Below are 26896 nucleotides of genomic sequence, written 5' to 3' on the forward strand. Positions count from 1 at the left end.
CATTCAGATCACACTTGTGTTTACAACGTAATAAAAAATGCAAATTTTACAGAAATACATTTATACAAAGTGGAAGTCTCATTCCTGTTCAGTGCACATTCCTCCTGTTTTTGTCCCTATATTTACATACATTTATTAATGGTTACTCTTTATAAGAGTGGAAATATACTACATCCAAATGCATTGAGGTTTGTTTTTTTTTTTCCTTAGCGTACTTTGGGCATCTTTGAATTTCAATAGTAATCAAAGAATTTGATTTGGAGGGAAAAGAATGTGGAGGGAAGATTGGGGGAGGGAGTGAGCACACATCAGCTGGGTACCCGGTACCCACCGGGCCCTCTGGGACACACTTTTGAAGGGCTTCCTGGCCTCTGTGTCCTACAAAGAGGCATTTTCCTGCCATGTGACCCTCATCCCGGTGGGTCACTAAGTGTCCTCATGCAGTGTTAACCTGACAGTTTCCTGAGCTGGGATACAGTCACTCAGATGACAGCCTGTAGATTAGATACAAAGGAGCCCCGTGTAATATCCAGCATCGCCTGCCCCAGCCTCCCAGCGGGGACCCTGGTCCACGTAAAGGGGGCCATTCCGGGGGAGAGAGGCTGATGAGCTTCGAGCCTGCCGGCCTCTGCTCCTTGGAAGGCAAGCGTCTCCAGGTCTGAGCCCTGCCCTCAGCAGTCTCTACTCTCACCTCCTCCCAGACCAGGTCACGAAAAAGTGGTGAAGAAACACACGCCCTCGATGTCAGCTCCAATAGCTAAAACACCCCCCTGCATACTTCATATAATCACTTGTTCCATCATTTTCTGTAACCCTTACTTTGCTTTATTACTCTTCGTAGCACTTTTCATCACTGGAAACATAACATCGGCAGTCGGCTGACTACGTCCCCACAGGCCACATCTGGCCAGCAGCCTATTTTCCTGCAGCCTGCAAGCTAAGATTGTTTTTCTTTTTTTGAAACATTTTACAATGTTCTAAAAAAAAAACCCAAAACACAAAATCAAGGAATATGCAACAGAGTGGTGTGTGGCCCTTACTACCTACGTACGTGCTCTCTGTCCCTTCCCAGAAAATTTGCTGACCCCAGCATTTTGTAATTATTGGTTCTTTTGTTTGTTGCTCATATGTTTGTTTCTCTCTCCCACCTCCATCGTGCAAACTCCCCAAGAGTGGGAACTTTGCGTTGCTCATATCCTTAGACCTAGAACAGTGCTTGACAGAAGCAGATGCTCAGGAAATAGGATTTTTTTTCATTGGATGAAGGAAAGAATGAAGACCCTGAGATGCCTTTCAGGGCCCAAGGTTGAGAAGCATCTTGGAGTGTCTCAGCCTTCACCTGAGGTCCTGTTCGCCTTGAAGAACCCAGGTCTGGGGTGGAGAGAATGGGAAATGTGGCGGAGCCCTGGGTTGGAGCCACTGCATGGGAGAAGGATTAGAGAGACTGGAAGCACAGGGGGAGCCCTGGGAAGAAGCTCAGGAAGGGCAGGGAAATGGGCAGCTCTGGTACCCAAACGTCCCGGAAGGAGGCTGTGGAACCTGACCAGGCAATCCCAACTGATTGGCACAGCACCATTCTTGTCGAGTCAGACACGAGAGAGAAAAGTGAGGGGGCTTCCCTGGTAGCGCCGTGGTTAGGAATCCGCCTGCCAATGCAGGGGACACGGGTTTGAGCCCTGATCCGGGAAGATCCCACGTGCCACAGAAGCAACTAAGCCCGCGCGCCACAACTACTGAGCCCACGAGCCACAACTAGTGAAGCCGGTGTGCCTAGAGCCTGTGCTCTGCAACAGGAGAAGCCACCGCAATGAGAAGCCTGCACACTGCAACACAGAGTAGCCCCTGCTCGCCGCAGCTAGAGAAAGCCCATGTGCAGCAACGAAGACCCAACTCAGCCAAAAATAAATAAATAAAGTAAATTAATTAATTAAAAAAAAAAAAGAAAAGAAAAGTGAGGCTGCCAGAATGATAGTAAAGGCATCTGTGGGCTGTAGTTACGACAGTTTCAAATTACAAGGATGAGCATCCCCACCTGCCTGTAACTTTTGGGGTACTCCACTATTTCCTTTTCTCTCTCTCTTTTTCTCTTTTTGGCCGCGTTGTAACATGTGTGATCTTAGTTCCCTGACCAGGGATGGAAGCCGTGCTCCCTGCAGTGGAAGCACAGAGTCCTAACCACTGGCCCACCAGGGAATTCCCATTCCTTTTCTCCTTAAGCAAGAATAACAGGGCTTTGGGATTTAGATTTATCAGACCCGTGATGATGGCATCCCCACAGTTGCTGAAATCTGTTTTACGTATACTGTATATTGATTCTCCTCTTGTTGCAAGGGTATTTATCTTCATTGCCAATGTAAGTGTTTCTGTAACATGCAAAGATGTATTTATACATTCTGTGTTATCGATTTTTCTCATGCTGGAAACAAATTTATCTCTTTTTTAATGAAAATGTACCTGGGAAATAGTAAGATTGACTTGTGGAGAAAGGTACGGGGAGGGAGGGAGGTGGTGCCGGCCTGGGTAGACTGTCCTTGGCCACAGCTGAAGGAGACATTGTGGGACTTCCAGGAGGTGCCTGTTCAATTGGAGGAAACTGCTCTCAGAGGCAAGGGATGCTTACAGAGTTCTTTTGTGAGACAGTCTGATGTGCTCACAGGAGTCAACTATGCTTTCAGCTAGGGAAGATCCCAAAAATCAGCCATCCAGGCCAGGAGATGCAGAGAAGCAGCTCCTATTGGTCCCAAACCCAGTTTAAATAGGGTTCAATTGAGTAAAAGATACTGGCTCAGTGGAAAGCATGGAAGAGAGGCTAAGCTTTGCCATGGGAGGATTGTAACACTCGTCGTTACTAAAAGGTGAAGTAAGGAGATAGGCAGCCGAGCACAGAGCTGGGTGTCAGCCGCTAAGTGTGCATGCCTGCACAGGACACTTAATTAGTCAATCCAGACCCAGGCAGGCTTCCTTCTCTAGAAATCCTTCCTTTAGCTCTGGCCAACAGGCTAGGTGCTTCTCCTGTGTGCTTCCAGGACCCCTCATGCAGAACTCTGCTTTAGTCCCTCTCACATTGTTTAGTTACCGTTGGTTTACTTCTCTGACCACTCATCACCCATCACTATGAACCCCTTGATGAGGCCCACCATGCATTCCTTGCCTAGGTGCCTCTGTGCCTTACCTAGTACCAACTAACTAACTAGCTAGCTAGCTGACTGTGGATGCGACACCTGGTTGGATGACTTCAGCCAGTTGTATCATGCATGATTTTGGTTTATAGAGGCACCACGTGTGCCTCTCCTCCATCTCTGTGGTGAGGGTGCTTGGACACTTCTAGCAGTTGTTGCTGAAGAGACTATTTGGGGAAACATGCTAAATTAAGTGTGCTGCTAGCGCAGCCTTCTCCAGGCTAAGCCTCCCTTGCTTGTTTGGATGGGCGTCTTATCTGATGTGAACATCTGTCTTCTGCTGACTGATGGCTTGGAGCCTGGATGGCTGGCTGTTCTTTATTCCTCCTTCCATGTCCCTTCCAAAACTGAGCAATCGGACAAGAGAATAAGTGCCCCAGGGAGATGACAGCTTTGGTCCATGAGTAGTCAGGCCCTCCCGCCAGATTCCAAAGAGACTTAGGTTTAGTCACTCTGAAATATGATGGTAATACTTCCTGTGTGTTAATGAGCTTGGAGACCTTCCCTGAAAGAGGCAATGTGCATTTAAGTGGGGAAAGATCCTTCTACACAGACTCATGGCTACCGGAGATGATGGATGGAGGCCAGGGGGCTGGCACAGCAAAGATGGTGGTGGTGTTTTGGGATGGGAACAATGACCTCTAAGGGGACAGAAATGGACATGAAGCCAATAACATTTGGGCTGCCTGCTTGCATTCCAGAGATGCTCCCTGAGCCTCTGGCCAGGAGCTCCATTGTGAATAAATAGCAAGAGGAGAGAGGAAATCTACATTTCAAACATGGGGATGAAACGGTAGTGCTGAACTCCTTGGCGGTTACACATTCATTCCAGACTCACCGAAACTGCAGTAATTTAGAGCAGTTCAGTATTTAGACTCAACTGTGTAATTCATCCTGATGTTTCCCATTCATCAAAGCCTTGTGTTTGTTTGTATTACCATGAGAAAAATAAAAAATGCGGGGGAAAAAAAAGATCCCTCGTCCTTTCATTACAGGCAGATTACGACAGAGTTACAACCCTTGGGGCCCTTTAAGCAAAGGAACATCTTGGTTTAATTAGATATAAATAATGAACAATAATTAGAAAGATTTCTTCATCAAATTTGTTATTTTGTGTTTTCTTTCATCTGTAATGTTTTGAAACGAATCCTGAGCTCTGTTTCTGGGCCATGTAGCAGTGCCTGAAGGAATTCCATGGAGTGTGTCTCCAGAACAGGAGGAAGCATTCATTGCTGGTTCCTCTGTGTGCAGGCTGGCAACTGTCCTGGATCTAGTGCTGAGGATGCAAATACTGGGCTACTTTGGCTCCATCTACTGAGGACCCAGCCATATAATAATAGCACAGAAGTATTGCTCCTAGTTATTGGGCACTGAGTTTACATCATTCACTGCTCTAAGAGTTGAACACATATCACCTCATTTCATCTTCACAGCAGCCTCTGCTACAGGCTCTGCTTCTAGCCCTATTCTTTTAAACATCTGGGAACTGAGGCACAGAGAGGTCAGCTAATTTGCCCAGGCCCATAGTGTTAGTGCTGGTGGAGCTGAGAGGCAAGGCAGGTAGTTGGACTCCAGAGCCCCTGCTTTACCCATTCTGCTGCGCTGCTTCCTGCAATCACAGTGAGATCTTACCGCCATAGAAGCCATGCAGGGTATAGAGATGGTCAGGGAGGTGGGGGATGGCGATGTCTTCCCACAGGGAAAGGTGGCAGCTGGAACTTCAGGGTGTTTGCAGAAGTGTATCAGGTGGATGAGTAAGATAAAGGGATTCCAGGAAGAGGGAGCTCCGTGGTTTGGTGCCATAAATGGGGACTGTGTGGGATTTCTCATTTCAGCCTTGGCTTTGGGGTCCTGTGGATGCAGGAGCAACAGGGGAAGATGAGATCAGAAGATGGAGGGTTGTGTAGATCAGGTGGGAATGACTGGATCTCTTTGTGGGAACAGTAACTCAGTGAGAGGTGGGGATGATGATTCTGGTTGATTAAAAGGAGAGACAGATTCCCAGAAGAGAAATAAATAAAGAGGGATCAGGTTGGAGCCTGGAGAGAGAGGCTGGGTCACCATTGAGGTTTTTGTTTTTTGCAGTTCTGTCCTCTCAGCACACAGAGTCAGGTACAGCTCATCTCGGGACAAGTGAAAACTTTATGCCAGTTGGTCCTTCCTGATGTGACTCTTCCTTCTACCCCAAGGAAGGCACTGTTCCTCTGCCCCCAGCTCAGACATCTGCTCCTGGACCGCTGGTGGACCTACCTGACGTGCCCCCTCCCTGCGTCATGCACCTGGCCTGAGCTATGTGCTTCTCCTCCATGTGCAACAGACTGAGGCTCTCAGAAGTGCTTTGTTTTATCTTCATCACCTTTTGAATAATTGTCAACACTTCAAAGTCAAGAGATTTCATGTACAAACCCAGATTTCTTTCTTTATTGAAAAGCAAACTGGGCGGAGATTCTTAAAAGGCAACCATTGGGTGGAACTCCAGAACAGCTGCAAGCTGTGGAGGGAACATGCCTCTTCACTGACACAACCTCTGAGTGTGTGTCTGCCCCACGCCATCTCTGAGTGTCAGAGACCAGTCACCATCGTCAGTCTTGCCAACGTGTTTCTCTTTCCTGTGCTTCTGCAGGAATTTGAGCTGGAGACCTTAAGTGTACAGCCTCCCACGTTGCCCTGACTCTTTCATATTGTGACTGTCTGTCTGTATGTTTCTGCAGCTAGACTCTAAGCTCCTTGAGGGCAGGAAACATGTCTTTCTCATCCTTTTGTCCTTCAGGCTCAGCACAGAACCTGGTTTTAGGTGTTCAGTGACATTATTGAATTAATCTACACTGAGGAAACGTAACTGGGATAGAATGAGGCCCTGGCAAGTGGTGCTCCAGACTGAGGGACTCATACAGCTGGGGGTTGGCAGTGAAGGATGTGGACAGTGGCCACAGCCAGGCTCCGACCTCAGGAGGGCCTTGTAGCCCATGTGTGTCCCTGCAAGTTGCAACATGTACCCATGTTTCATGGCCATTTTGTATTTCAGGACGTTCCAGGACCTGTCCAAACAAGTGGAGATGTCTTACGGCACCGTCCGGGATTCTGCTGTGTACGAGTACTTCCGAGCCAAGGGCACCAACCCTCTAGAGCAAGACAGCACATTTGCTGAGCTCTGGCGGACCATCAGCAAGAATGGAGGGGCTGACAACTGCGTGTCCAGCCCTTCAGAAGGCATCAGGAAGGTAGGCGAGAGCTGGCTACCTGGGCATGTGTGTGCTGTGACGGGGCCATGGAGACTGTCATCCTTGGGGTAGGAGATACCTTCCCAGAGGCATCTCCTTTGAGTATCCCTGTCACCTGCAAGGTGATCCATGTTAGCAGCCTAGATAGACACTTCTCATAAGCATGTGGGTATCAGGTAAAGAGGCACACCTTCTTTAGGTAGACACCCATTTTTGGCCGGAGAAGCAAAGGGGCTGGTCCTTATGGCTTTTCTAAGTTTCCAAAGGGTCAGGGAAGAGCAGACAGGTTAAGCCCAAGACATGGACCTCCCTCCTCCTGGGCTCAGAGGATGGTGGCGCAGAGGGGTCTCCCCACCCCAGGTGAGAACACTTGACAAAAGCAGACGCAGAAGACCAGGTGAGAGGTAGGTGGAGGAGGTAGACAGGGTTCAGGGGAGGGTGGGCACACTGCAAGATCTAGCTGTGGAGCAGAGGTGTGCTTGGGAGATGGTGATAAGGACAGCAAGCCCAGGATGGAGGCTGATTGGGAGGAGGAAGGGCAGAAAAAGGTTAATGCATTCTTCAGCAGTGGGTTAGACTTCGCTCATTTATTACAGTGAGTTACCACAGTGACCCGAATTAATCATGATCATCCCGTTATACAGATGAGAATCAGAGCCGTGGGTCACACTCCTCGTTAATTTTGATGCCTGGGGTTCCAGACTGAGGGGTTTGGTATTTATCTGCCACATGCCGCAGAACCCTTGAAGGTCCACGAGGAGGAAGGTGGTGGGATGAAGGCAGGTGTCACCAGGATGTTGCTGGTGGTGGCACATTCTTCCCAATGACCCTCACATGCAGAGGCTACTATCTCTTGGTCATTAGTGAATGACAAGGGACTTGAAAGAAAATAAAAAGGCAAGTCACACACTACGAGTGGATGTTTACAATGCATACAGTCAATATAGGATTCATATCCTGTATGGATGTTATATGAAGAACTTTTACAAATTAATAAGAAAAGCTCAATTTAATAGAAAAATGGGCTAAAGACTTGTACAGGACTTTCACAGAAGAGGTACCACATATGGCCGATAATCACATGAAGAGATGTTCAAAGTCATTAGTGTCTCCAGAAAAGGAAACTCAAGACCATAAAGATATATCACTCACTTTACCTCAATTAGACTTGCCCCAAATGAGAGGTGGTAGAAAGGATGGGAGTAACAGGGGGTTAATTGCTGGTGGTAGTGTACTCAGTACAGTCACTTTGGAAACAAGTTTGTCATTCTAGTAGAAAATGGAACACTTGCATACCCTGTGACTCAGCAATTCCACTCCTATACATCCACCCAAAACAAACTTCTGCAGCGCCTCAGAGATAAGAAAGACCATGGTAGCATTGCTTATAGAGCCAGGACCCTGGAAACAATCCAGATGAGCATTAACAAGTTAAAAAATAAGGCCTGTGGGGCTTCCCTGGTGGCCCAGTGGTTGAGAGTCTGCCTGCCGATGCGGGGGACATGGGTTCGTGCCCCGGTCTGGGAAGATCCCACATGCCACGGAGCGGCTGGGCCTGTGAGCCATGGCTGCTGAGCCTGCACGTCCAGAGCCTGTGCTCCGCAACGGGAGAGGCCACATCAGTGAGAGGCCCGTGTACCGCAAAAAAAATAAAAAAATAAGACCTGCATGAAATGAATGAACCACAGCTTGATATAATAGTATGGATGAATCTTAGCTGAATAATATTGAGTAAAAAAAAGAGCATTAAAGGCAATTTCATATAGGTCAACTAATAGAAAATAACATTCAACATAACACCCTTTTAAACACAGGCATACACACATCCAAGGTAATGATAAAATATAAGACTCAGGGTAAGGGTTACTACAGATGGGAGAGACAGAGCAAGAGGAAGGAGAGAAGCATATTGTTGGCTCTAAGTCAGGGTCAGTGTTAGCTTTATAGTCACAGTCTTTCCTTTTTTTTTTTTTTAATTTTTCATTTCTCATTAAAATAAATAATTAATAAGTTAATTTTAAAAGAGGGCCGTTCCTAGACAAAAGGATGGGTGTCCTGAACCAAGAGTTGTGATTAATCTCATTCTTTGCACCTACCTGCTCTTTCAAATAAATAATTCCAAGCCAGCCAGGCAGAGTTTGATTTAAGACCTTTAAGACACACCAGCCGCTTCTCTCCTTGCGGGTGCCCAGGTGCAGGCCTACTCCTGGTGTTCCTCAAGAAGGCCAACGCCACCAATAATGCCCTCTGGAGCCGGTAAATCTGGAAATGGGTCGTTAGAGAGATATCTCCCCATCTCCTGTTTACTCCTAGTCCATAGTTGGCACCTTAGAAATCATCACCCTCTGGTGATATTTAGGGTCTCACGCATGAATAAAACAATGTTAAAAAAATATGTGGTGGGGCCTTCCCTGGTGGCGCAGTGGTTGAGAGTCTGCCTGCCGATGCAGGGGACACGGGTTCGTGCCCCGGTCCTGGAAGATCCCACATGCCGCGGAGAGGCTAGGCCTGTGAGCCGTGGCCGCTGAGCCTGCGCGTCCGGAGCCTGTGCTCCTCAGCGGGAGAGGCCACAGCAGTGAGAGGCCCGCGTACCGCAAAAAAAAAAAAAAATACATGGTGGAAGATGCAAATAAGGGGTTCTTTATAAATGCCTAAAGCTTCATGGTACAGAATCTAATCTTTTTCCAGTACAGAGGATGTGTTGCTTTTATGACACATTCATTTTATAAACCCCAAGCCAGCTTTGGGGTCACAAATCTCCCACTTGCACTTGGATCTTTAAGAAAAAAAACTGACTGTCAGCATTAGGCAAATGTTAAGGGTTTTATAACTGGTGTCATATAAGTGAGTTTATAGTACTGTCAGAAAGTGGAGTGCACTACATTTTTTACTGCAAGGAGAGCTCAGATCCCACTCTCAAACCTTCCTTCTGCATGTGCCTGTTTGGGTGGCTACTGTACTTACATGCTTATCTGAAACTCTTCCTGTCCCCTGCCCCCTCTGGAACTGCTCCTCAGCCCCCAGGTTTTGACTTCAAATACCTTATGAATCCCCAGCCTGAAGCACACCAGACTGGGGATGGCTGTGCCCTGAGTGAGGGCCATATCCTGAATCCAGAAACTGTAAGGAAAAATCCAGCATATTGGGAAATATGGACATGATCTTGATATTCAGGGAGGAGGGGCTTCTCTGAATCCCAGACAGAACCCGCGTGGGTGCAATGCAGGCCGCCTGGCAAAGGTGAGGACTGGGTGCCCCCAAGGGATATCAGAGGAAACTGCTTTAGCAAGAGGAGGATGCTCCAACTTCTAATTTCCAGTTACTCTTTGGTGACCCTGGCTCCATTTCCAGAGAGTGCTTGGTAGTGGAACAATGTCTAATTGCTGCTAAAGTCAAGGAGCTTGGTGTTGAAAGTAACCTCAGAGAGCTGGTATTTTTTTTTTTCCTTGTGCTACAGCTTTTAATGACCTGAAACCAATTTAGGTGGGAAATTGCTTAGCAAGAGGTGATCACTTTTGCACAGTATCAGAACCAGAGAAAGGAATTATGTCATGGTTTCCCCCCCTGCTGTGACCTACTCCTTCATGCCAGCCATCACTCAGATAGAGAGGGGGCAGCCCTTTCTGGGCCCTGGCGAAGAAAGCAGAAAGGGATTTGGAAGCAGAGGGAAATTTATTTATTTATTAAAAGCCCACAGTGTGCAGTTTTTAGAGCAAACCTGCATGGTGCCCAGCAATTCTCAATAAATACTGATTGTCCCTGAATGAATCATCTGTTTGTTGTCTGACTGAGCAGAGACACATAAATCAGGGGTGTAGTTGGTGTCATCAGTGAGTAGGTTACCCTCTGTGAATTCCTTGATGGGAGGGATGAGGTAAATAGCTTTATAGTCCCTTGTCTCTTGATACCCACCTCTTCGGAAAGAGGTCCTGCTGGTCCTTGGAGAGTAGAGGGAGGCTGCCTTCATTTCTCTCAGCCACCTGTACTTGTCAGGCGTGAGGCAGACTAGAGCAAGGGTCCACAAACTATGGTCCATGGGCTAAATCTGGCCCACCACCTGCTTTTACAAATAAAGTTTTATTGGAACACACACTCGGTCATTTACATACTGTCTGTGGCTGCTTTTCTGCTACTTCAGTAGAGTTGAGTAGTTGTGGCAGAGACCATGTGGTCTCCAAAGCCTAAAATATTTCTTACCCTGGCCCTTTGTAGAAAAAGTTTTGAGGATCCTTAGCCCAGAGCCATGGGTGCTCCAGGGATACTGTCCATCGGTCAATGCCATCTGATAACTTATAGACATATCCAGTAGCTTATCATCTAAGCTCTATAAAACTACCTACTAGAGTATATAAGCACGTCTAGCAGGCAGTTCCTCCTCTGGCTTTATGTCATCTAGCAGGTAGTTCCTCCTCTGGCTTTATGCCATTACCTAAGTTCCATACCATCTAGTAGCATACAGGCTTTGTCCTTTCTTGTTCTTTTCAGGCCTACCTCTGATGGCCCACAGTCTTTGCCCTCACTACACTGGGACCCAGCCTCACTCCTGACCTGGCCTAATTCCCCCCGAAATCTGCTGAGCAGTCACTGTGTGCCAGGCACTCTGCCGAATGATCTACACATATTGATCTATTTATCCTAAACAGAACTACTTGATTATTATTGCCTCCATCATGTAGAAATGGGACTGACCTTCAGGGAGATTAAGTGGCTTGTTCAAGGTCACGTGGACGTGAGTAAGCCATGGCACAGTCATGTCTCACTTCAACCTTGCCTCTTCCCATGGGGTTACATCCCCATTTCTATACCCAATGTGTCTGCACCCCCTTGCATACTGTTTACTTGTGCTTCTATTTCTCTTCCTCTTTTACACCAAAGTAGCAAGATATATGCCTGGCTCCCATGTTTAAAAGCCTTAGTTCTCTTTCCATGTGACATAGCAAAGGTTATTTAAGTCTGTGATTTTATCTTTTGATTTCCCAATTATTAAAAATATCGATTAGAGAAACTCGGATGCAGAATTGAGCTGGCAAGTGGTTCGAATTTGTATGCTAATAACTTTGTCACATGGAATCTGACTTTAATGTTGTTGGTAAGACTTTTAAAATTTTTCTTTAGCTTGATCAACTCTATGAAGTAACACCCAGCATAACCCCATTTCTGTACAGTGTCAGGGCTAACCCAGGCTGCCAATTTATTAAGTCTTTCCATAAATCAAACCTAATATTTAATAACATTGTCAAATAGAATACAGTTTAATAGTTTAAATGTCAATCTTCACAGCTCATTGGGCTCTTTGAATAAATAGAGAAGTAGCTTGTTCCAGACCCTGTGGCTGGAGATAGTATTTTTCAGATGGAAGTCACTTCGCAGGCAAGCAGTTGTAACAGAAGGTTGTTTTTTCCACTCAGTAAATATCGCTGAGGTCATAAAGTGTGAATGCAAATGCAGGAAGAAAACGGGCCCACAGATCTTATTTATTTCCACACTGATCTAATGCTTGCCCTGGCGCCAGATTGACTGTGGGTATCACCAGTCAGCACCTGCCTTCATTCCTTGCCCTGGCTCTCTGCTCTGTGACAAGGAACACTCTCATTGTACACACTCCCTGCTGAGTGCCAGGAACCATACCTTGTGGCAGAAAAGGTGGTCCCCAGAAGGACTACAGTCTTCCATGGGAGGATCAGGAACTCTGATGCCCCACAGTGCCCTCCATTTGGAGGGAGCAAAGTGAGGAAGCATCCTGCTTCCATGGCATACTGGAAGTCCTTACTGAGGAGTGGGGAGAGACTTACATGGGATGGCGCTCCTTTATATCTTGGGGATGCTAGGTTCAGTGATCCGGAAGGTTTGGTCAAGTTGATGAAAGGAATCCTTTGATGCAGGTCTGACCCCCCCAGGAAAAGGACTGGTACGAACTAGGCAGCCCTGTTCGGTGGAAACCAACAGTGCTGTTCTCTGTAGCAGCAGTGGGCTTTGTAGGCATATGCTCCAAGACACATATTTTGTCCTTTTTCTGCTGCTAAGTCAGTGCACATTGGGGATTCTACACGCCTCCTTCCTTCTCAGACACTCACAGACGCTGGATAATCATTCATCTCTATTGTTTTTGTTTTTTTTTTTTTTGGCCACACTGAGCAGCTTGTGGGATCTTTCTTAGTTCCGACCAGGGATTGAACCTGGGTCCTCGGCAATGAAAGCATCGAGTCCTAATCACTGGGCCACCAGAGAATTCCCCATTCATCTCTGTTCTTTCATTCTTGCTCAAAAGGCACTATATCCTTTTTAAAAAAAAAAATTTATTGGAGTATAGTTGATTTACAGTGTTGTGTTAGTTTCAGATGTACAGCAAAGTGAGTCAGTTATACATATATATCCACTTTTTTATAGATTCTTTCCCCATATAGGCCATTACAGAGTATTGAGTAGAGTCTGTATGCTATACAGTAAGTCCTTATTAGTTATCTATTTTATATATAGTAGTATGTATATGTCAATCCCAGTCTCCCAATTTATCCCTCATCCCATCTTACCCCCAGTAACCGTAACTTTGTTTTCTACATCTGTAACTCTGTTTCTGTTTTGTAGATAAGTTCGCTCGTACCCTTTTTTTTTAGATGCCACATATAAGTGATACCATATGATACTTGTTTCTCTGTCTGACTTACTTCACTCAGTATGACAATCTCTAGATCCATCCATGTTGCTGCAAATAGCATTATTTCATTCTTTTTTAAGGCGGAATAATATTCCATTGTATATATGTACCACAGCTTCTTTATCCATTCCTCTGTTGATGGACATTTAGGTTGTTTCCTTGTCCTAGCTATTGTAAATAGTCAAAAGGCACTATATCCTTTTTGCAAGTTGGATGGTCTCTTCTCTTTATTCCTTCATTTATTCACTTATTCATCCGTTCAATAAATGTAATTTGAATAGCTTCCTCCTAAGAGCTTGGATATGTGAAGTTAAGTTCCACTTTCAATCAGATTTAATCTGTGGCTTTGGTCAAGAGAATTCACATCTCTGAGCTATCTGTGAGACTGAGACAAGCCTGCCCAGATGAGTTGAGTTTACCTGTGCAAAAATGGAAAGTGTCCAGTGCGGATTGCAGTACAAGGTTGACATTGAGTAGATGTCAGCAAAATGCCTTAGCACCTACTATATATTAGGAAAAGAACATAATAAAAATATAAGGACAAATAACACTTAGTCTTTTTATGAGGTAGAGTTGACAAACAATAAAATGCACTTATATTAAATGTTTATTTCATGGGTTTAGACTATTATGTACAACTGCGTAATCACCACCCAAAAGAAGATAGAGTCATCCCTCAGTATCTGAGGGGGATTGGTTCCAGGACACCGCAGATACCAAAATCCATGGATGCTCAAATTCCTTATATACAATGGTGGAGTATTTGCATATAACCTATAAGCATCCTTCTGTGTACTTTAAATAATCATCAGTCATTATAAAATTACTTACAATACCTGATACAATGTAAATGTTATGCAGATATTTGTAAATACAATGTAAATGCCACACGAATCAGTGCCAGCATGCACGCAACCAATTCAGGTTTTCCTGTTTGGAATTTTCTGGAATTGTTTTTTATATTTTTCATCCACGGTTGAATTCTCGGTGCAGAACCCACAGATACAGAGGGCCAACTGTGTAGAACATTTCCATCACCTTGAAAAGTTTTCTCATGTCACTTTCTAGAAACGTCTCTCCGTAACCTCAAAAGCGACCACTTATGAATTTCTGGTACCACAGATTAAATTTACTGTTCTTGGAATTCATATAAATTGAATAATATAAAATATGTATATTTGTGTGTAGTTTCTTTCACCCAACAAATATTTATGAGATTTAACCATGAAGCCGTAGATATCGGTACTGAGTTCTTTCTTCTTTTTTTTTTCCTTTGAGTAGTATTCCACTATATTAACAAACCTTAATTTGTTTATCCATTCTCCAGTTGACATACGTTTCACTTGTTGCCAATTTAGAGCTATTATGAATAAGGCAGTATGATCAGTTTTGTACAAAATTTTGTGGACATATGTTTCCATTTCTCTTTGCTAAATACGTTAGAGTGAATTTTCTGGGTCATAGAGCAGATGTATGTTTACCTCTGTAAAAAACCTCCTGACCACCTCCAATGTGATTATTCTATTTTACGATCCCACTAGTGATATCCTGCTTATGTGCTTGTAAATTCCAGTTGCTGGACATCCTAACCAACATTTAGTGTTGTCAGCCTTTGGGACAGTAAACAATTAAGTGGCTGTGAGGTTATCTCATTGTTTTAATTTGCATTCCTTTGGTGGCTAATAATGTCCAGCACTTTAATGTGCTTATTGGGCATCCATGTTGCTTCCTTGGAGAGGGGTGTGCTCAAGTCCTTTTTAAATTTTTACTGGGCACTTCGTATTTTCATTGTTGATTTAGATGAGTTTTTAAAAATACATTCTGGATATAAGTCCTTGATCAAATATAAGTGCTCCAGATATAATTCCCAGTCTGTAATTTGCCCATTCATTTTCTTAATGATGTCTTGTGGAGAGTAGAAAATTTTAATTTTGATAAAGCCCCATATATCAATTTTTCTTTTCTTTTGCGTTTAATAATTCTTGTGTCCTAAGAAAGTTTTGCCTACCTCAAAGTTCCAAGTTTTCTTCTAGAAGTTTTACATTTATGTCTACATTGCATTCTCAAATTAGTTTTTGTATATGGAATAAAGAAGTAGTCCAGATTCACTTTTTTTCCCCCATGTGTCTATCCAATTGACCTAGCACCATTTATTTAAAATGGTGTATTTAATTAACAAGTGACTTGTATTTAATTAACTTGTATTTAATTAACAAATGACTAGGTGCTTTGATTGAAAATCAACTGAACATATATGTGTTGGTCTGTTTCTGGATTCTCTATTCCATTCCATTGATCTATATATCTATTCTTATGCCAATAAAAAAAGTCTTGATCACTACAGCTTTATAATAATTCCTTAAATCAGGTAGTGCTTTCAACTTTGTTCTTCTCTTGCAAGATTATTTGGTCAATTCTAGAACTTTTGCACTTCCGTTTAAATTTTATAATCATCTTGTCAATTTCCTCAAGAAAGCTTGAGATTTTGATAGCTATTACATTGAATCTATAGATCATTTGGGGGAAAACTGATATCTTTACACTATTGAGTTTTTTAATACGTGAACATAGTTGTTCCTTTTAAAACATCAACTTTTGATATTATTGATTTTCTCGATTGTTGTTATATCTTATTGATTTCAGCTTTTTTGTTAATTTTTTCTTACTTCTATTTACTTTGGTTTCAATTTGCTCTTACCTCTTCTCGCTTCTTAATGTTGAAACTTAGATAATTGATTTTACTCCTGTTTTCTTTCCTAATATAAGTATTTAAAGCTATACGTTTCCCTCTAAGCACTGTTTTAGCTGAATTCCATGAATTTTTATATGTTGTTCTTTCATTATCATCAGCTCAAAATATAAAGCATCGGACTCAGTCTTTTTCTTCAGGTATCCCTATTGAGTTCTGGAGGACAACAAATGGCTGTGATTTAGTGTGGAAAAGGGTATGAGAACAGAAATTGGGGATTTATTCTGCTTCGTGAAGTTGAGGAAAGCTTCCGAAGGTAGTCCTGTCATGTACCTACATTTTACAATCCAAATGCCTCAATTCCTTTTCAGTTTTGAAGATACAAATGTGAGAATGTGAGAGAAAACTGACAAGCAGGAAATAAAATACACAGAAAACTAAAGGAAACCAGAGAGGCAGAAAAGACAGTGGAATGCCATGTGAACAAAACTTCATTTTTATTTCTACTAAATGTATAGTCTCCTCGTAGGAGAATGACGGCAGTGGTATTTTCCCTGTTTAACAATTGCTGTCTACAGAACCCCTTCTCTGCGTCTCAGGCTGAGTTCTGGCTGTCTTGACCCTGTAATATACCTGAGCCTTCTTCACATGCTTTAAATCTGTGGTCCAACCCAACTCCAAAGGCACTCAGGTTAAATAGCCCCCAATCCATGACAACGTTTAAAATAAGAGGTTTTGAGAGGAAATCTTAGGTTATACATTTATAATTTAAATGTGTATGTCATTTAAATAAATATATGTCACCATTTTTAAAAGTTTAGACTATTTCTAAAAATAAGCAGAAAAAAACCAGTTACACATATTTTTTTCACCACCTAAATAAGGCTCTAGGAATTCTTGTGGGTATTTCTGGGGAGTCTTTTTTGAATCTCTGCATATGTTTTACATAATTATGATGTTAGAGAAAATATGTTTTATCCTGTACTTTTTTAACACTGTTGTAAAACTTTAAAAATCATTTTAGTGGCTACTTAATATTTATCAAATAGATGTAAAATTAAACATTTCCTTCTTGATTGTCACTTGGGTCGATTCCAATTTTTCACAAATACAAATAACATTATAGTGAACATCCTTGTGCCTCATGATTTTTCAGTTACTATATTTATTTCTGCAGGTCAAATTCTCAAAAGTGGAATTATGGTGTCAGAAAAGGATATAAACATTTAAAGCTCTCAACAAAATATTCCTGAGTACTGCCAAAAGCAGGGCTTTGAATAAATTACATTCTATCTTTGGGATCAAAAGAATACTGAGGCTTCAGTGTTGTTTCTTGTTTTTGTTTTTGTTTTTTCATTAAATCCTTGTGGATTTATCTTTAGAAGGAAAAGCCTTTTAATAAATTGGTATTTTTCTACTTTTCTCAAATCCTTTATAGTGATTTTTTAAAATTTCTTTCTCTTTCTCTTTATGTAGGTACATATGAATTTTGACTTTATTTTGCTTTATTATTCTGGGGACTGGAGTGGAGAAGAAATCTCTTTCTTTTCAACTCACTTTTTCCTTGGCCTACATTAGGCAAAATTCATGAATTTTGGCAGTTTGAGGAAACTGAATAAGATCATGGTTAGACACCTACCTTTGTTTAATAATAAAATTGATGCACCTAACAACCCCTTCCTCAAATGTGTATTTATGCAATGATTTGATGTTTGAAATATATGGGGTTTTTATTCATTCATTCTTTCATTAGTCAACTCATTTACTAGTGGTGAGCTCAGTTAATATGTAAGAGTGGGCTTGATACTTTCCTGATAAAATTGAGTTAGACTTGGTATAAGGTCAAAGGGAAGATGAAGGCTGGTTTGGGACAGGATGTTATTTCAAAAATAAAAGATTTGTGTTACTTTGCCCAGAGTTTTCCATCCTTCCTTTGGGGCCTTGCATCGATGTTTGGACAATCAGGAGGTTAATTTAATCGCAGTGTCTACTGTTAGAGAGCCCTCGATGGATCAGGGGTGGGGATAAGTTTCTTCCGTGCATTAATTAGCTCAACTGTGCTTCTACACAACTCGTTTATTAATTAGGAAACTAGAGTTTAAGGAGGGCAAGGGACTTGCTGAAAATCATGCTTGAGTCAATATCGGACCCAGGGTTTGAACTCAGTATTTTTCTCACTCCAGCACCTGTGTCATTACCTGGTGACACTGTGCAAAAATAGAAGAGATGCATGATCAAAATGAAGCCTCAGCTTCTGCTGCCACTTACCTAGTGTTTTCATCACAGGAAACCTGAGCAGTTCCTTCCCCTCTCCTCACCTTTATACACCTGGGTACGTGCTGCTTGGAAAGCCTTCCTTTTCTTTGTTGGCCAGGATGATTCTTGATTATCTCTCCAACCTCAGCAGAAGCGTTCACTCTTCCCGACCCCCTGCTGGAGCTTCTAGTTTCTCAGGGCAGGGCCAGGGGCTCCCTTAACACCCTATGCATCCCAGAGTACAGATTCATCAGATGTCACCCCCATCCTCAGTGCCCTGCTCTGTCACATCCTGACTAGACTCTGAGCCTCCATAGGGTTGGGCCTGTCTCTTATTCATTTGTTTGTCCCCAGGGCCAAGAGCAGAGGTAGGCACAGGGCAGTGAACATGGACATCCAAAACCTTTTATCCTTTCAAAAATCAAACAAAATAAGTGTTCAGTGAGTAAGAAATGAGAGTATTCAGAAATGCATCCATGTGCATCTTTCTTCAAGAAGAATGAGCAGGATTGCTGGGATCTAGTTGCAGAGCGGGCAAGAAGGGATGAGGAAGGGTGGGGAGGGCAGGGGGCTTAGTCAGTGTCCTGGAGCAGGTTTCCGTGCAGTTGACTACATTGGCCCCTTCATAATGCCCTACAGCTTAATTTTGTTTGATGATGATTGGTTTGGGATAATACAGTGCTAAGGTCAAGGAAGGCGGCTCCCACTGTGCCTCCCTTATTAAATTGCTTTGGGTTTTGAGCATTGCCAAGCAAATCTTGTTATGAATTCTTCAATTACTTTCTTCTGCGATTTTTATAATTTGGTAGGGTAAGCTTTGGAATCAAACCAACATCTGTGCCATCATGCTAACTTTGATTCCTTTCTTTTTTTTTTTTTTAACATCTTTATTGGAGTGTAATTGCTTTACAATGGTGTGTTAGTTTCTGCTTTATAACAAAGTGAATCAGTTGTACATATACATATGTCCCCATATCTCTTCCCTCTTGCGTCTCCCTCCCTCCCACCCTCCCTATCCCACCCCTCTAGGTGGTCACAAAGCACGGAGCTGATCTCCCTGTGCTATGCGGCTGCTTCCCACTAGCTATCTACCTTACGTTTGGTAGTGTATATATGTATATATGTCCATGCTACTCTCTCATTTTATCCCAGCTTACCCTTCCCCCTCCCCATATCCTCAAGTCCATTCTCTAGTAGGTCTGTGTCTTTATTCCCGTCTTACCCCTAGGTTCTTCGTGACCTTTTTTTTCCTTAAATTCCATATATATGTGTTAGCGTACGGTATTTGTTTTTCTCTTTCTGACTCCTCATTTGAAGCGTGGGAGGACGTTCACTTCCCTTAAATCTGATTTTATTCTTCAGATTTCCTCTGCCCCATAATTTGCTTTTTACCCAAGTCTATAATTGTGGGCTGATTCCATTCTATTTGTTCCACTGAGTATTATGGCTTTAGGTTTTATAACTTAAGTTTTTGTATTTTGAACTGAATTGTTTTGTTCTTTGATTACATTAAAATCAAGAAGCAGTAGCTGGTGAGAACAATTTTGATTTTTTGTGTCAGTCAGATCGTTGGCAGTTTTTGTTTAGCTTATTTTTATTTCCATTTTGTTGGTATAATGTTGTTTGTCCAGGAACAACAAGCAGGGAGAAAGAGGGGAAGGAAAATAACATTTATTAAGAAATTATTATGCATGCTATTGTGTTCATACACTTTATCTTTACCATTGAGGGCATTTTGTAATATTTCCATTTTGAAAATAAGGAATGTAAAACTCAGAGTGGTTAAACAATTTGCCTGAAGATTATTGCACTCTTTCTACCATCCATGTGTTTATTATTATTACTATCACCATCATCATTGTCATCATCAATAAGAAAATATTTGTGACTGACCAGGGATTAAGATCCAAAATACACAAACAGCTCATACAACTCAATATTTAAAAAACAAACAACCCAATCAAAAAATGGGCAGATCTAAGTAGACATTTTTCCAAAGAAGACATGCAGATGGCCAATAGGCACATGAAAAGATGCTTAACATCGCTGATTATTAGAGCAATGCTAATCAAAACAATGAGATATCACCTCACAGCTGTCAAATGGCCATCATCAAAAAGTCTGCAAGTGAGAAATATTGAAGAGGATGAAGAGAAAAAGGAACCCTTGAACACTGTTGGTGGGAATGTAAATTGGTGCAGTCACTATGGAAAACAGTATGCATGTTTCTTAAAAACTAAAATTGGCACTACCATATGATCCAGAAATTTCACCCCTGAGTATATACCCAGAAAAAGCAAAAACTCTAAGCTGAAAAGATGCGTGCACCCCAGTGTTCATAGCAGCAGTATTTACACTGGTCAAGACATGGAATCAACCTGAGTGCCCATCAACAGATGACTGTTTAAGACGATGTGAGATATATATATATATATATATATATATAAAATGGAATATTACTCAGCTATAAAAAAGAATGAAATATTGCCACTTGTAGCAACATGGAGGGACCTAGAGAATATTACACTTAGTGAAATAAGTCAGAGAGAGACAAGTACTGTATGATATCACTTATATGTGGTATGTAAAAAACAATACAAATGAATGTATATACAAAACAGAAACAGAGTCACAGACGGAAACAAACATATGGTTGCTAAAGGGGAGAGGGAGTCAGGGAGGGACAAATTAAGAGTATGGGATTAACATAAAATACATAAGCAGCAAGGATTTACTGTATAGCACAGGGAATTATACCCAATAACTTGTAGTAACCTATAATGGAACATAATCTTCAAAAACCAAACAAAAAACCAAGTCACTGTGCTGTACACCCCAAACTAACATGATATTGCAAATCAACTATACCTCCATTTTAAAAACAACAACAAAAAAACCTATTTGGGTATAAGTAGTTGTTTCTACTGGAATGGGAACCTCTAATAAATAGTCCCTTTACTCTCCAACATAGAGGTATTAAGATTGGCTTTGAACCCTACATTTTTACCATGTGTGTGTGTAAAACACACACACACCAACTGGTGGACAAAGGCAGAGAAGCAGAGAGAGAGAGAAATGAGAGGTGGATTAACTCAAATCAGGAAGAGTAACTAGAACAGTAAGAGCTCAGAAAAGCATGCCTCCTAAGGGTCAGATAAAGGAAGCAGGAATGGTGAGGAGCCTGGTAAAGAAACTGCTCAGCAGTGAAATTTGGTATTTCTAATATTTTAAGAATCTTCACGTTGAAAGGTTTTGGACGTATCCGTGCAGCTCGGCTCTCAGACCTCAGTTGCTTATGTCAGGAAGTGATGAGCAGGCATCACTCCACTTTCTAGTGAGTATTCAGCAGCCCTGGACCATGAGGTGGGCTTCTATCAGGGCCGCGACCCTGCAGGCCCCCTAGTGGCGCATCTTGCAGATTCTTTGACTTTACAGAGCTGTACATCCTGACAGGTAGAGCTCAGAACTTGTTCTGTGAGGGAGTGGGAGTCCATCTGGGTCAGGACATGACCTCTTTTGTGGCTCCTCAAAGAGTGAAAGGCTATTGTGAGAGCTCTTTCTCTCTCTCTCAAGGCTGACATTTTAGCAAAGGCCATAAAGGGATCCTTAGCTACAAATGGGATTAGAAAATGAGACTCTTCAACGTAAGCCCCACAGGGATGGTCTCTGAACACATTAAGGGAGAGTCTTTAATATGAATCGTGATCACATGCAACTTTACTGCTTCTTTCTCTTTCCTGCATAGTCCAGGTTGCCAGTTTCCAACAACCCTTTATGGCTAAAGAAACACTGAGAGGATGTGTCTGCAGATGGCAAAGCTACACTGGCCTCAGGGTGTAGTTTCGTGAGTCTCACTTGAACTTTGTCTTAATGGAGTCAAGTGCTCCGTTAAGGCCACATAGTGTAGTGACTAAAGTGTGGGATTTGAGTTAACAAGAATTGAGTTTGAGAAACAGACTCACAGACTTAGAGAATGAACTTATGGTTACCAGGGAGGTGGGAGCAGGGGCAGGGGGAAGGGATAGTTAGGGAGTTTGGGATTGACATGCTATATTTAAAATGGATAACCAAGAAGGACCTACTATATAGCACAGAGAACTCTGCTCAATATTATGTAATAACCTAAATGGGAAAAGAATTTGAAAAAAAAATAGATACATGTACATGTATAACTGAATCACTTTGCTGTACACCTGAAACTAACACAACATTGTTAATCAACTATACTCCAATATAAAATAAAAAGTTAAAAAAAAAGAATTGGGTTTGATTCTTGTACCCATCTTGTGCCAGAGGTGAGATCTTGGGCAAGGCTGATTCACTTTGTTGTACAACAGAAACTAACACAGCATCGTGAAGCAATTATACTCCGATGAAGATGTATTTAAAAAAAAAAAAACTTACTCCTAAACAAAGTTATCTCATCTGAAAAATAAGAATAATAATACCAGGTCTTCTCAGCTTTATTGTAGAGTAGAGGTGATGTGAATGGATGAGTGCAGTGCCTTGTAGAGTGTATTTTAACACAGTAGTTCCCCAGGGGTGGTCTTTGGACCAGTAGCATCAGCATCATCCAGGAACATGTTAGAAATGAAACTTATGGGCCCTACTTTAGACCTAATGAATCAGAAGCTGGAGGAGGGAAGTTGGGGAGAGGTTAATCATCTGTATTTGAACGTGCCCTCCAGGGGGTACTCATTCCCTCTCAAGTTTGAGAACATATGCTTGAATGAATAGTGCTTATTGGTATGATTGTTGTTTTAATAGTATCAGTATTTGATTTATTCCTGAATCTTAGGAAGTGACTCTTAGCCAGAGACCAAAGGTAACCATTGATACTATCCATGAAATCAGGCTCTGGAGGAGAGCACAGGATGGAAAAGAGTGGAAGGCAGACTTGGAGGGGCAAACAGGACATCGCCAGCCCAGCGTGCTTTGATTCAAGTCCTCAGGCTTCTCAGATTCTAGTATTCAGCCCTTCAGTTCTGCATTCGTCACTTTATACATATTTATTCAGCGCCAACTGTATGCCAGACATCATGCTAGGGCGGTGAAAAGGACACGCATGGCCAAGGGGCTCACATCCTTCCGTGTGTGCGCAGGCGTGTGTGTGTGTGTACACGCACTTGTGCACGCGTGCTGGGAGTATCTGCGAAGCCCTGTCCCTGTGCTTCTTCATGGAATGTTTGACCCCATGGATGCCTGTCCTCTGTGATTCCTGGGTTCATGCATTCTTAGGTTGTTTCCCTTTCCTACATGGGTATTTCTCATTCCGTATTCTTGTCTCTTCCGAATCTATCTTGTATATAAGCAAACCAAATTACCCTTTTTTGAGATCATTCTTAATCTTTCCCATGGAATAACTCAGATTAGATTGTTGTTTATCAGGGTCTTTGGACAATTTAAAGTTTTGACAAATCATTGAAAATCAATGTGTCCCTTTGCCCTGCTGAGAAGGTTGTTTGTGGCCCCTAGCTTTGCTGACGGTATACAGTTTCAGACTTTTGAGGAAGGAGCCATTGATTCTTCCAAATTAGGGCTTTTCTTTTTTCCATTGTACCAAACCAGCTTATTCTCCCTTGGAGATGTGAGAAAGCTTCTCCCACTGAGACGATACTTGGTTCACTAAATAAGATTCTTTCTCCCCGGAGTGCCAGAGGCTCTAAAAGGGAAAGCAGCTATGAAGCCTCCATAAGGTCAGGTGCTGGAGGCAGACATCATTAGCAAAGCTTGTCCAGAATCTGTCAGTGTGACAACAGCCAGCTGCTCAGGGAGCTCTGTGTGGCTCTTCGGGGCTACTGATGTTGAACTTTTGATGTGGGAGAAGGAAAGGCCATTTTCAGTCAAGGAGACCTGGGGAGACATTCAAGCTCTGATGGAATAGCTGCTTCTGGTGTCTTGGGCAAAGTCCTTTTTGCGTCTCCATTTCCTTGGAAAATGGACACAGTTTGTACTGTGGAAGTTCAGCCTGAACTTTGTAATAGGAGAATGGATGGGAAAGCACCAAGTAGAGTGACATTCAGGAAGAAGATGTAAAGTGTGACTTTCCTTTAATGGTTGTTTTCAATAGCCCTGGTCTCAACCCTATGCTATTCCCTCCTCCATTTGCTGCCCCAACTCAAGATCCTAGAGCCGTAATACTCTTTTCCTTCCTAAACCTACTCTGAAGAGGAGATCAGAAATTCATGGACAGAGAGGTCTCTATCATTGAATCCCAACTTTAGCACACATCAGGGGCACCTGGAGAGATTATTAAGACAGATTGCTGGGCTCCACTCCCAGGGTCTTCTTTTCACTGGGTCTGGAATAGAGCCTGAGAATTTATATTTCTCCAGTGATGCTGAGGCTGCTGGTCTAGGGAACATTCTTTGAGAACAACTGGTCTATATTATAAACTTGGAGGATGTTAAAGCTGGAAAAGATCTTAAGAACTGTCTGCGCTCATCTTCCATCAATAGGGAGTCAGTAACTGGGCCAAGACTGTGACACCATCTAACAGACTTTCTAAATTACCAGGCTGGATGACTGAGGACAATTTCAAGTGTTATTTACCCCAAGGCAACTGCATTTCAGTTAGGATCTGAACTTAAAGCTATAAGGATGATGCCGGTGATGATTATCATGATCATAAGGATAGTATCTTATTGTTTGAGTTCCTTCAATGCATCAGACACTTTCTGTGTTGTCTCTTCCTGTGATAAGCCTAAGCGGTGGGCGGGGCTCGCGACTCCTGTCTTCTAGAAGAGGTTACTCAGGCTCAGAGGGTTCAGGTGGCTGGCTAAGGACACTAGGGGAAGACCTGGTCTCCCCGTCTCCAGGCCCTTGCTCTCACCCACATACCATGCCATACTTTCTATGAAATGAAGTTGAACATTCTGTAAAGGAAATTAAGGAATCAAAGAGAAGGTAATGGCATTGGTGGCCTGAAAACTAATTGCCATTGTATACCACTTGCTCTGCTTCTCACTGTTGACTGTTCCTCTGGGACACAGGAGTACCAGGATATAGGGCAGGTAATCATTTGCAGAAATAGTTTTGCAGACCTACTGCCTGGCCGTCAGGAACTGTTCTCTGCTGCTGTAGCCTTGGGGTGTCTCTATCACCTCTGTCCTCTTGCCCAGGTAATGGGCGACCTCCCTGGGACCAACGACCATGACAAAACTTCAGGGCTCAGGCCTGTGCTCGTGACCACACACACACACACACACACACACACACACACACACACACGACATCCCCCTACCAGATGTTTTTGCACCCTGTGGACGCTTCAGGAAAGCAGCTGTTGCACTAACCGTGGGAGAGCCCAGCTGCCGTCCCCCCTCCCACTGAGCCCCCCGGCTTTGCTTGCTTGTGCTGGTCCAGGGGCTGATCCAGGTGAAGGGTCATTCTCTTTCGCTCCTCGCTTGGCAGGTTTCCTTACAGCCTCCTGAGGAGGCCATGTGAACACTTCCGAGGGTCCTGTTGATTGTCTGCCTTACATTTTCACATCATTTTGGAGGTCTCTTTCTATTGTTCTGAGGGACCGAAGAGATATAGGCTCCTTCTTTCCAGCTGAAGTTCTCCTTTTCCTGAACCTCGTGTGGTGTCCAGGTGCTTCATACCTCAGTTCACCTCTCTTGTGCTTCCCTGGGGGATGTGGTGGCACACTCACACTCACACGTGCACACACACACACTTCCACACATGCATACATTCAGGTACACACATCCTCATGGGCACACGCGTACACACACTCACACACACACGCCCCACACACACAGCACGTTGCTGTCTTGGTCAAGGTGGAGGAATGGTTGGCAAGAGGGGAGTGGGTGGGAGGAAAGTTGTTTCAATGACAGCTGAGGTATTGATCTTCTGAATTGAGCTGGGGAACGCCAGACAGAGAAGAAGGAACTTGTGTTGGGTCCTCACTGTGTGCCAGGCACAGTGCATTGTGTCCTGTAATTTCATCCTCAAGCCCCAAGTCTATATAGGTTCATTTCAAGCCCCAAGTCTATAGGTTCACCAGAGAGCTGGAATGTGGCAGTGTGTCTGTCTTCATTCAGAATCCTGCTCTTTTCACTACACTGTGCTCTGTGAAGGAGGCTGAATCACTGAAACTACCCTCTTGGGCAGCTGCAGTCACAGAAGAAATGCTTGCTGAGTTGCAGAAAACATGGGGACACAGGAGACTGAAAGAAACCAGCAGGAGTCACCCATGATGGCATCACCCAAAGATAGTATTTGGTACTTGGTTTTGATTCTTCATAAAGTTCTTGCATAATAATTTTAAAAAGATATCACAATGTAAATACTCTCTTGTAACAGGTTCTTTTTCACTAAACGATATAATATTGGTTGTCATTTATTTAGTGCTCACCACATGCCAGGCAAAACCCTAAGCATGTTACATTTACTGAGGGATTTAATCGTCATCAGAACTCTCTGAAGTATGGACCATTTTACATCCAGGGGAACTGAGGTTCAGAGATGTTAAGCATCTTGTCAGCACTTACACAGCCAGCAAGCAGTGGAGTTGGGATTCGTATCTGTACGGTTGGAGTCCAGAACCCAGGCTGGCTCTTCTTCATCACGGACAGTTGTTTCCCTTAGCAGGGAATGCTCTTTTAAAACACCATAGTAGCGGTAACATAATATTCCATCATCTAATACATCATTTACCTAGCTGATTCTCAATTGTCAAGCATTTAGATGGTTTCCAATTCTTGCTAGTTTAAACAATATTGCCCTGAGAATCTTTGTACAAACATCTTCTTTGAAAGGGAATAATTCCTTAGAATGAATTCCTAAGGGTAGAACTGCTACATACGCACATTTTAAAAGCATTTGATTCTCCCCACCAAATTACCATTCCAGAAATATCGTGCCAGCACACACTCCTGCCAGCAGACTG

The 26896-nt window shown here is 43.0% G+C and overlaps 1 protein-coding gene across 5 annotated transcripts in view; it reads left to right on the top strand.

The window, feature by feature from the left end:
• GRID1 (glutamate ionotropic receptor delta type subunit 1) overlaps positions 1 to 26896 on the top strand; it is a 671373-nt gene that overhangs the window by 611764 nt on the left and 32713 nt on the right. For all 5 annotated transcript variants that reach the window (XM_060286217.1, XM_060286219.1, XM_030862796.2 and 2 more), the window contains exon 13: positions 6205 to 6400. In XM_060286217.1, coding sequence (XP_060142200.1) covers positions 6205 to 6400 — 196 coding nt within the window. The remainder of the gene's footprint in view (positions 1 to 6204; positions 6401 to 26896) is intronic.

Source organism: Globicephala melas, chromosome 16 (assembly GCF_963455315.2).
Source record: "Globicephala melas chromosome 16, mGloMel1.2, whole genome shotgun sequence".
NCBI classification, from domain to species: Eukaryota; Metazoa; Chordata; class Mammalia; order Artiodactyla; family Delphinidae; genus Globicephala; species Globicephala melas.